At 38.7% G+C, this 12,397-nt stretch overlaps 1 protein-coding gene across 1 annotated transcript in view; it reads left to right on the top strand.

Moving 5' to 3' along the window:
• LOC133772932 (armadillo repeat-containing protein 3-like) overlaps nucleotides 1-12,397 on the top strand; it is a 128,655-nt gene that overhangs the window by 35,263 nt on the left and 80,995 nt on the right. Inside the window, exon 4 of the mRNA XM_062210086.1 lies at nucleotides 4,658-4,706. Coding sequence (XP_062066070.1) covers nucleotides 4,658-4,706 — 49 coding nt within the window. The remainder of the gene's footprint in view (nucleotides 1-4,657; nucleotides 4,707-12,397) is intronic.

The raw sequence follows: 12,397 nt of genomic DNA, 5'->3' as shown, positions 1-12,397 counted from the left end.
TGTCTCTGCCTCTGCATCTCTGTAACTATGCCTTTTAAATAAATAAACATTCTTTTTAAAAAAGAAAATAGTAAAAATGACCTGGGTTGAGTGACATGATGTAAGAGAGGAGAGAAGGAAGAACATGTGCGTAGCCAATTGATTTCATTGCTGACTGCAGTTCTTTCTGTGCCTGGGAGATTGAGAAGTGCGGAAAGAGGAAAGAAAGGAGGGTGTCGAGAAGGTTTTGAAGAGTCATCACTAGTTCTGCGAGGAGAGAATGAACACCCCAGTGCCCTCAGAGTTGGCAATGCAAGGTCGACAGCTTAGCTGAGTCTGAGCGGGAAGTGGCAAGTGTCATTTGCAAGAGATTGTGGCTGAGATCTCTGGGAGAGTGCGCTCAATTTCCAGAGTATTTGAACCCACAGCCAGTCGTCTGGCCAGAAGCCAGGTTGAACTGCAGGTCCACTTCATTTTTCGGATGGCTGGCCCTGCACAACCAGCGAGCCGAGGGCTCTCAGCTTCCATTCGGCCCCAAAACACTGGTCTCAGCAAACAGACTTCACCCGACTCCTGTGATACTGACCTAGGAGTCTTGCCGCAGGGGCTGAGGTGCGCAGGCGCTCACGGCGTCCAGGCGCCCGGGAGCCGTCGCCTAGCAACCAGGGACCGGCAGTTAGGAGGCGGGCCGGATCGTCGCCTGGCAACCGGCAACAACACCGGCTGGGGAAGCGCGCGCAGGCGGCGGCCGGCGTCCTTTGCCGGATCTGAGGGGCCGGTTGCCGTGGGACCTCCTGGCAGGTAAAGGCAGGTGCCTGCTGCGCGGCTACCCACGCGGGTTGGCGGGACCCACGGCAGAGGCTCGCACAAAACTTAGGGAGCGAGAAGGATTCTCGCGGTTGGCGCCCGCTTGGGCAGCTGGGGGGTCGTTGTGAGGGGTTGACCCTGCCCGGCGCCCCAGTGTGAGGCGAGGGTCGGGTGGCGTCCTGAGCATCCCGTTTGCGAAGACAAAAACTGCGGCCCCGAGAGGCTCCGAGGGCCTGAGGATGCGTTACGAGACTGAGCGAATCAGGCGGTGGGCCCCGACTTGCTCTAGCCTTCCTCCTCCCCTTTAAGACGTTCAGAGACACATCTCCGGTTAGAAAGCATTTAGGTAAAGCCTGGCAGTGCACGAAGGAGACTTACAAATGGCCAGTAAACTCGTGGAAAAAAACCCATGACTCCAGTAACCAAGAAGATGCCCATTTAAGGTAGATCTGTTTCCTTAGCCAATGCCTTGAGCTTTGTCACTTTTCACCCAGACATTGTAATGTTCGAGATCTATCCTATGGGAACAATCCGGGGTGTAGGTGGAGGTGTAGGTCCGAGGACGACGGACCCAGAGAACTGGAAACATCCCAAGCTAGAATGTCTAGCTAAATAATGGATTTTAAGCTATTGTTTCAATGGCATGGTATGCTGACCCATTGAAGGTAACTAGAGCAAATAATGGACATGTGTCTGTTAGTTTCAGGAGTTGGCAGGAAAATGGTCTCAAGAAGGGGAGGTGGGACAGGGGACAGAAACAGAGGTAGAATGGTAGAATCACTGCAGAAAGCACACACACACACACACACAAGAACTACGTAGAAACGGTATTAATTTTACTCAGCTTATCCTTCAATGATTTTTATTCTGTTAATTGTGCTCTTTGAGATCCAAATTCTCTGCAATGAAATGTATTACTGTTATAAGGAAAATAGATTAGAGTCATCTCGAGAGCTCATTCCCTCTACCCCATGTGAGCTATTTACTCTCCATATTAACTATTAGACCCAACACAGAGATAAAACACATATGCTTCTAAGGTCACAGGATTGCCTAGAACCAGCTCTGTAATTGCAAAGCATGTATGTCTAAATCATTACAGCCTCTGCACTCTTCTTTATACAGTCACTCAAAAACACTGTTCTGAAATAGAAATAGTTTCTGAGTGAAAATTAGATAATTGTAAAACAATTTTATGCAGCTGTGATTGCACTGCTTCTCAAGTATTATTAATAAGGAATTATAAACAAAAGGCTGCTATATCTTGGAATTAGTTATAAAGAGCTAGGAACCAATTTTTTTCCTGGGGAGTAATTGTGTGACAGATTCTCATTTGTCTGCTTCTGTGTGCCTGCCTGAAACATTGTAGGCAGAAGGTTTAGGACCTGCGTGCTTTTCACCCACCTGTGAAAGATGGTTGAGATTTGAAAAAAAAAAAAGGAAATATTAATTTTAATTAAATGCTTTGCTAATATTAAATTTTTCTTGGGGCTAACATTGTGGTGTAATGGGTAGAGCTGCTGACTGTGACACTGGCATCCCATACGGGCACCCGTTCATATCCTGGCTGTTCCACTTCCCATCCAGCTCAATGCTAATGGTCTGGGAAAAGTAATGGAAGATGGCCCATGTGCTTGGGCCCCTGATATCCAGGGGGACGATCCAGGGGAAGCTCCTGGCTTCAGGCTTTGGCTTGGCTCACTCCTGGCTGCTGCAGTAGTAAACCTGTGGGTGGAAGATCCCTCTCTCTCTGTGTGTGTCTCTCACTCTATAACTTTCACTTTCAAATGAAAAAAATATTAAATTTCCCATTACATTTGATAACAATGTTCTCATTTTGCAAGAATCTCCAAGTGTACAGACTGATTGCTGAACAATTTAAAATGTGTATTTCAGATTTTTATGATGAAAACTATATTTAATGGGGGACTTTCATACATCTTAACATATTAGATGTAGTGTGAGGTACTGCATCACTTAGTAAGCTGGCCCTGACTCTGAGATCTTAAAATGTGTGTGGCCTGAACTTAGTGACCTGGAATGAATGTCCTTCAGAGATCCCTATAAATTTCTATGAACTATGGTTCTTTAATGTTTGAGTTAAATTCTGGATAGTGTCTCTAATGCTAGGAGTTGCTTCTGATCCTTGTCTAGCAATTTGAATTAGCCTGGACATTGTAGATTTTTCTCTAAGGATTGTCTACTGCTCAGCATTTCTGAGAATATGGTTATTTCTTCGAGGTAAAAATTGAGATTGCTCAAGTGCCAAATATAACACCAGAAACTATTTTCAGACTGCACTTGGACTAGCAATTAATTTGCTGTTTAGGATGTCCATGTTACACATTGGCATATGCGGGTTCAATCCTTGGTTCAGACTCCTGATTCCAGTTTCTTGCTAAGGAAGACCCTGGGAGGGAACAGTGATGGCTCAAGTAATTGGGTTCTTGCCATTCACATGGAAGACATTTATTGAATTCTTGGGTCCAGATTTAGCTTCCTGGCCACTGCAGGCATTTGGGGAATAAGAGTGAGCCCATAAATGAGAGGATGAGAGACTGAAATCTCTCTATATATCTATATCTATATCTATCTATCTATCTATTTATATATATGTATCTATTTATATGTTTCTACCTAAATACTTATAAAACATATATAAATATCTGCATATATATATATATATATAGCTAGATTTCTTGGATTATTCAAACAGGCATCAACAGTTTAGAAAGTTCTCTTTACCCAGGTCGAGTGACTATTCTGTGGTGTGTCAGCTGTGTTGTATACACATTATACTGCTTGTCTGAGATTTTTTTCCACACAGGCATGAACAAATGAGTCCAGGTGGGCAAAGGTTTTGCAAGGAACAATTCCAATTTCTCTAGAATATACCTCTTCAGATCCTCAATCGCTTTTTTAATTGAACTATGGATTACATTTTTTATCTGAGGAAATGACACGAATGTTAATGCAATTTGGTAGGATAGGGTCTTGTGTTCGTATTATTTACAAAACCTACTCCCAGGAAAAGTGGAGCTAGTGATATTTTTAAATACCAAATGCATACTATGTTCCAAACACAGCTGTAGATACTAGGGATAGATCACTGAAGGAGAATTTTACAGAAATCCCTGTCTTTTGTGCCACATTCTTGTAGATCTCAAAAGTATTCTGGATTTTGTCTCTCAAGCCCAAAATAAGTGAACTGTAAGTATGATAAGCAATTTTCTTGTTATATAAGTAAAATTAGGTAACTAATATATTAATCTGTCATCCAAATTGAAACCAGGACTAATGCCCAAAAATCATATCAGTAAGATTCTTTAAAACTATAGATTTTGACATAGGGATATGCATAACATATTCTTACATGTATAATAATTTCTACATTTACTGCACTTTTGAGAGATTTATTTATTTATTTGAAAGGCAGAATTACAGAGAGGCAGAGGCAGAGATAGAGAAAGAGGGAGAGAGAGAGAGAGTCTTCCAGCTGCTGGTTCACTCCCCAGATGGCCACAACAACTGGAGCTGCGCCTATCTGAAGCCAGGATCTAGGAGTTTCTTCAGGGTCTCCCACGTGGGTGCAGGGGCTCAAGGACTTAGGCCATCTCCCACAGCTTTCCCAGGTCATAGCAGAGAGCTGGATTGGAAGTGGAGCAGCCGGGTCTCAAACCGGCACCCACAAGGGATGCTGGTACTGCAGGGGGCAACTTTACCTGCAAGCCACAGCGCCTGCACTTGCCTTGTTTTTTATTATATATAAATTTTAAGGAAGAAATACACTTCCTCCAAAGGATGAAGGTAACTGAAGAGTGCACGCATAATGCACAAATAACACTTTAACCACCTGTTGCATCTTTTTTAGGATGGGCAAAAAAATAAAGAAGGAAGTAGAGCCTTCTCCTAAGGATGTGGTAAGTTTATGATTGGAATGTTAGCATTTTAATACTAGTTTTAAAAGTAATTTTTCAAACTGTCAGTTACCAGTATACAAAAGAATTTATGGTGCCTTAAGTCCATAGCCTGATTAACAGTAAGCTAGGGAAATCTGGCATTACATAACCAAACATTTACCATGGTGTCATTCATAATTAGCACAATTGGAGAGTTCCTATTAGCTTTTCCAGTTAATGGCATATTTATATCCCAGTTAATAAATAGGGTTTTTGGGGGGTAGGCATTTGGCCTATTGGTTAAGATGCCCATTGGGATGCTTACATTCCATGTTGGAGTGCCTGGGTTCAAGTCCTGTCTCTGCCCCTGATGTAGCTCCTGTTAATGCATACCCTGGGAAACAACAGGCGATGACTTAAGTAACTAGGTCCCTGCCATGCCTGTGAGTGTCCCTGATTGGGTTATGGTCTCCTGGCTTCAGCCTGGTCCACGGATCCAACTGTTGCAAAAAATTGGTGGGTAAAACAGCACATGGAAAACCTGTCCTTGTCTCTCCCCCTCCCCTCTACCTCTGTCAAATAAATACACTAAAAAACAATTTTGATTTGTTTTGAAAATACTTTACATTTACACTTTTTAGTATCTTGCTAATGTTAATTATCCAAGTGAATTTTCAAAAACAATTGGTAATTTTGCTATAGCAATTATATATACATGTGTGTGTGTGAGTGTGTGTGTATAGTTATCTGGTGACAGTTTTTTTTTTTTAAGGTTTATTTATTTATTTGAAAGTCAGAGTTACACAGAGAGAGGAGAGGCAGAGAGAGAGAGAGAGAGAGGTCTTCCATCCGATGGTTCGTTCTCCAGTTGGCTGCAACAGCCGGAGCTGTGCTAATCTGAAGCCAGGAGCCAGGGGTTCTTCCCGGTCTCCCACATGGGTGCAGGGGCCCGAGGACTTAGGCCATCTTCTACTGCTATCCCGGGCCATAGCAGAGAGCTGGACAGGAAATGGAGCAGTTGTGTCTCGAACCGGCGCCCATATGGGATGCCAGCACTTCAGGCCAGGGCATTAACCAACTGTGTCACAGCGCCGGCCCCGACAGTTTTTTTTGGAGTCCTGTAGTTTTCAATTTTTTCGAAAGAATACCCTGGGATTATCTTTGCTTTTCTATTCCAAATAATAAGCAATGCATTCCCCACAACAAAAAGCATAATTTTATCTTCCCTAGCTTAAAGTTTCTATCAGGTGCTGAAAGAGTATATTAAAAGTGGAAAATTACCTTTGACAATTTCAGTTTAGAAAATTTTAAAATAGATGTTTGATATGATTTCCTTCAAAGTATGAACAGAAAAGAAATGAATATAGTTCACGTACTCAAATGATTTTAAAGTTTTCAGGGGCTTGGACTTCATGCAGAAATCTCCCTTCCGTAATTAGAGGATTTGGGATAAAAATGAGAAACACTGTCCCAACTCTGCATCTCACAAACTGTTATTTTGGCCAACTTGTCAAATTTGGTAAAGTTACTTTGATTTTTCTTTATTGTTTTATAATTCAAAAATATTTAACTGACAAATAAAGATAAATAGTTTAAAAACATTAAAAATATACATGATGGTTTGAAATATGTGTATATAGTGTGATCATCACCACAACCAAATATTAACACCTCCATCACCATGCCTGCTGCACATGACATCAACAGATTTTGTTATCTTGTACCTGAAAGTTTGTACTCTTTTTAATATTTTTAAAATTATGATTTTTAATTTTAATATTTTGTCACATTCACTTCATATATAGGCACTATATACTAATTTTTCTTGAACACAGACATATTAGTATCACAGACAAGGTTTTATGACAATGATCATAACATGGAGAAAGAAGAGTATATTGTCATTTACATGGTACGATTCAGTGAATGTTTATAATTAAAAAACAAACAATATGACATCCACACAAATTTTATACTCCTTCTATATTAGTTTTGACAAATAAGAGAAAACTTAATATTCATATTTCTGGGTGATCTCCAATTGCATTAAACTTATTACAAATGTCAGGATTTCATTCTTTTTTTATGGCCGAGTAATAATCTATCATGCATACATACCACATTTTTTTCATCCACTCATCAATTGATGGACATCTACGTTGATTCCCTATCTTTGCTATTGTGAATTGAGCTGCTATAAACATGTGAATGCAGGGATCACTTTCATTTGCTGATTTCATTTCCTTTGGATGTATTCCCAGGAGAGAGATAGCTGAGTCAATGGTAGACCTATTTTTAGTTTTCTGATGTTTCATGATGTTTTTCATAAGAGTGTACCAATTTGCATTCCCACCAACAGTGTATGAGGGTACCTTTTTCTCCACAACCTTGCCACCATTTTTTATCATTTGATTTTTGGATATTGGCTATTCTATTTTTTTATTTTTTTTTATTATTTATTTATTTATTTATTTATTTATTTTTATTTTTGACAGGCAGAGTGGATAGTGAGAGAGACAGAGAGAAAGGTCTTCCTTTTTGCCGTTGGTTCACCCTCCAATGGCCGCTGTGGCCAGCGCATCGTGCTGATCCAAAGCCAGGAGCCAGGTGTTTCTCCTGGTCTCCCATGCGGGTGCAGGGCCCAAGCACTTGGGCCATCCTCCACTGCACTCCCGGGCCACAGCAGAGAGCTGGCCTGGAAGAGGGGCAACCGGGATAGAATCCGGCGCCCCAACCGGGACCAGAACCTGGTGTGCCGGCGCCGCAAGGCGGAGGATTAGCCTGTTAAGCCACGGCGCCAGCCCGGATATTGGCTATTCTAATTAGAGTGAGGCAATATTTCATTGTGAATTTTATTTGCATTTCCCTGATGGCTGATGATCCTGACCATTTTTTTTTTTTTCATCTGTCTGTGGGCCATTTGTATTTCTTCTTTTAAAAAATGGCTGCTCATTTTACCAAAGATAGATATCTGAGAATCATAAGGCTATTTAAAAAAAAAAATCAACCAATCAAAGTAAAACTCTTGGCAAAGCATTTTTCTTCAAGCTGATGAGAAAAGGTGCTATGTTGTAGGCTCCTGCGGGTACAAAGGGATTTTTGAGTTCAAGATGCAACTAAAGTATAAAGTAGTCAGTTTCACTTTAGTGAAAGTATCTCTAAAAATGAAGCTGATCAAACACATCCTAAGAACATTATGGTTGCTTTTTAGAATCTCCAAAGCTCCACCATAAATCGAATTCTTAGTGTTTTAAATGATCACATTTAAGGTACATAAACATGGGCTATACAGATATAAATGCTATAGTAACATCCTGAAACAAAACAAGCACAAAGGTATAAATGCCTAAACTGGAGGAAACTTGAAACCCTCATGTTGATTCTTAAATGTAGTATTTCTAACTTTTGACAGATTTGGTAGGCAGCCATCTTTTTGTGTCTTAAAATAACTGGGGGCATAGTTAAAGTTTTATACATCAAGTGATTGCTACTATGGAATGTTGCAGGTGAGATGTTATTTTTAATTTATTTGAAATCTCTAACTGAATGGGAGGAGGGAGGGAAGCAAATATTTGGAATCTGGAAGACCCTAGACCTTTTGGTAAAAAATTGTAATTTTTACATTTTCTTTAAGAATATAAAAGGTTTATAACTGATGTGGTTAAATTGAACCATAACTATTGGTGATTATGGAGCAGGTAATTATAGCCTGCAGAAAAAGTTACAATCTAAGAATTTTAAAAATAAGATCCTGACATTTTTGTTTAATTGTATCAATTTCTGTATTTATGTGAATTTATAATCAGTAAGTTTTGAATGAGGTTAATCTTGTCTAATGTAAGTAAATGAGTCTGTGATCTCCCCAAACTAAAAAGTACAGTACTTGGAATTGTGTTCTTTATGGTTGTAGTGTTGGTAAAGCACTAATATTGCAGAAAATAGAAAAAAAAAATGGCTGCTCAAATCCTTTGCCTGTGTCTTACCTGGATTGTTTGTTTTGTTGTTGAATTTCATGAACTCCTTTTATATTCTGGATATTAATCCTTTAACAGAGTCATAATTTGCAGATATTTTGTGCCATTCTGTAAGTTGCCTCTTTGCTTTGTTGATTGTTGCCTTTCATGTACAGAAGTTTCTTAGCTTGATGTAGTCCAATTTGTCCACTTCTGCTTGTACTGCCTGTGTTTCTGGGGTCTTATTCAAGAAGGCTTTGCCTAGTCTTGAAACATTCCCCATATGTTTTCCTCTATTCTAGGAAGAATTGCAGTATCCAACTCATTTCAGCTATTGTATGAGTTACAAAAAATTTAATTATATACAATTTTCAGTGCCTGGAATATTGTGAATAAGAGCTATTAACACGATAATCATCTGGACTCTTCATAGACACATGCACCCCTGTGTCTTGGGCCCAGAAATGCTTTGCGGTAATATTACTGTAGTCTCATGACATAGTTTTGCATTCTGGCTTCTTTCCTTTGGACATATCACTAAAATGTTGGAGGTTCTCTTATTTTTTCAACATATACTAGGTTTCCATAAACCCACATTTTGCTGCTGGTTCACATTATTGATTAGTATCAGCTGAAAGTGGATTCATGAGCACAGTACTTGTCAAGAACACACTCTGATTAGAATCAACAGATGAATAAACACTACATATATTGTCTGATATATTTTCTATAATTTATGATATCATTACTATTATATACTATGTTTCAAAGTCTTGGGGACATAATAGCAGTCTTGAAAAATTCAATCTTCATGTAAAAAAATATAGTTCTTGCTTCCCAACAGATCCCAACAGGCTGTAGGCAGCCAAAGCCTGTATAACAATTGTCTCAGCAATGTTTTATATTTTTTTTCCAAAATTTATTAATATGTACGGTTCTGAAGTTCACAGCAAATTCATGGTGTTGCAATTCTCATTAGTTAACATGTTAATGTGATATTAATACAAAGGGAACTGATTCAAGGTAGCTCATAATTGCAATTATAAGAATATAATAATACGGCCGGCGCCGTGGCTTAACAGGCTAATCCTCCGCCTTGCGGCGCCGGCACACCGGGTTCTAGTCCCGGTTAGGGCACCGGATTCTATCCCAGTTGCCCCTCTTCCAGGTCAGCTCTCTGCTATGGCCCGGGAAGGCAGTGGAGGATGACCCAAGTGCTTGGGCCCTGCACCCGCATGGGAGACCAGGAGAAACACCTGGCTCCTGGCTTCGGATCAGCACGATGAGCCGGCCGCAGTGGCCATTGGAGGGTGAACCAACGGCAAAAAGGAAGACCTTTCTCTCTGTCTCTCTCACTCACTATCCACTCTGCCTGTCCAAAAAAGGAAAAAAAAAAAAAAGAATATAATAATACTTACCTTCCTCTTTCCCTCCCTCCCCCCACTCCTCCTGCCCTTCTTTTTAATTTTGAGATAATTTATATTATATATCTATATATAATATATATTTATAATTTGCATGTTATTCAAAGACAATGATCCACTAAATAAAGAGTTCAACAAGTGAAAGTAAAAAGACATAATTCAGTGGGAATATAGGTAATGGCTACAAATAAAAATCAAATAAAAATATGTCTTTCACTTATAATAGTAAATTTTTTAAAATCATGGATCATTACACCTATAGTAGTATATCACTCTTTAACCATTTGTTTGACAAGGCTATTAAATGAGGTTTGACAAAAATGTATTTGCAGCAATACTAATAGATACAGGCATTTTTTTTCTTGTTTATTTTAAATTTCAGCTTCCACATGAAAGAGAGACTATGTGGTATTTGTCTCTCAGAATCTAGATAATTTCAATCAACATGAAGTCCTACAGTTGCATCCATTTTTATGTGAATGGTAGAATTTCATTCTTTATGATAGCTAAATAGCATTTCCTAGTACATTTATTTCTAAATATTTGATAATTTTGGGGCTATTGTGAGTGAGTTTTCTTCTTGATTTCTCTATGAGTTCATCTCTAGCATATAAAAAGTTACTGGTTTTGGTATGTTTATTTTGTAACCAGGAACTTTATTTAATTGATTTATTAGTTCTAACAGCTTTTTGGTGGAGTGTTTAGGTTTTTCCATGTACAATATCATATTACCTGTAAACATGGACATTTTAACTTCATTTTTTCTAATTTTCATATCCTTTATTTTTTTTTCTACACCAAATTTCTCTTGCTAATACTTCCAGAACTATATTGAATAAGAGTGGTGGTAGTGGACATCCTTTTCTTTTTCCAGATCTGAAAAGAAATATTTCAGCTTTTCTCCACTCAGTGTAATTTGGCTATTAGTTTTTCATGTGTAGGCTTTATAATTTTGAGGTATGTACTTTCTATATCTAATTTGTGGAAGATTTTAATCATGAAGGGATGCTGAGTCCTATATAATGATTTTTCTGCATCTATTGAGACGATCATGAGTTTTTGTTCATTTTAATGAATGTTATTTATGAAATTTATTGATTTGCAAATATTGAAACACCCTTGTATCTTAGATAAATCTCACTTGAGCTAGGCGATGCAGAAGTAACTTCTTGATTGGATCCGTATTTTGTATGGGTTGGTGCTGGTGCTAGCCACAAGAAGCTGAGGGTAATCTGCTTTGATCACGTCGAGTGTGTGAGCACAGCTCCAGCATTTGTGCCCAAAAGTCTCACAGTTGCAGAACACATGGGGTCTGCTCTCCACCCTGTAAGTTACTCTGACTCTGGTTCTGGTTGCTTCTGGTATCAGTGGATTAGAGATACATTGCTTGACTACAGAGCCAACTGAGTCTCGTGCTTTGCCACGTAGTCACTCAGACCCCAGTCGACTCCCCAGGCTGGAATTAAAATCAGTGAGGGACTGAAGATTTCTCCCTCTGTTAAAGCTGCCAGTGGAGGGGAATGCAGCAACTTTCTTTCTATATTGACTTGAAAGATGGCTACTCTCAGCCTTGCAGCCAGCCACAGCAGTGTGTCTGTCCTCTTTTCTTGCTGCCCCATGAATCTTTGTTCTGTTCTGTCTTTTCTTCACTGAAAATGTCTATCAGTCAGTCTCTCAGACTCCTGGTCCTTCCTTTGTTTTTTCCATTATCTTTTTGCAGCTAAGGCCTGTGCATCTTCTCACTATTCGGGCATCTTGTATCCTCTTGTTTTCTCATCTTGAGCATATTTTTGTAAACGTATGTCTGAGAATATCATTGATTTCTATGTCACTGCATAGCATTGTTCTCCTTAATTTAAACTTGTGTTATTAGATAAATAACACTTAGGAACATTTTATTGCTAAAAATGAACTTTTTATGATTATATCTATCTTTTTTTTGCTAATATCATTAGTTCAATAAATGCATTGTGTTCTATCTAACATTGATATAGGGAGTGTAGCTTTCTTATGGTTAGGGTTTGCATGATTTGTTTCATTTCCTTGTTTTATTTTTGATCTACATGTATGTCTCTATTAAATGAGGTTTCTTGTAGATAGCTTATAGTTGAATGTTTATTTTATTCAGTTTGATAATCTTTTTATAAGAATGTTAGATCATTTGTATCTAATGTAGTTATTTATATGGTAGAATTTTGAATCAACCATTATGCCATTTTAATTTTTTAAATTTGTAAATAGTTTTAAATTAACAAATAATAAGTATATATTTATGGATTATAATGTAGCATTTTGATATATGTACATAGTATGTAATGATAACATAAGAGTAATT

The sequence above is a fragment of the Lepus europaeus genome, chromosome 13 (assembly GCF_033115175.1).
Source record: "Lepus europaeus isolate LE1 chromosome 13, mLepTim1.pri, whole genome shotgun sequence".
NCBI lineage: Eukaryota > Metazoa > Chordata > Mammalia > Lagomorpha > Leporidae > Lepus > Lepus europaeus.
This window is presented reverse-complemented; position numbering and strand designations above follow the sequence as displayed.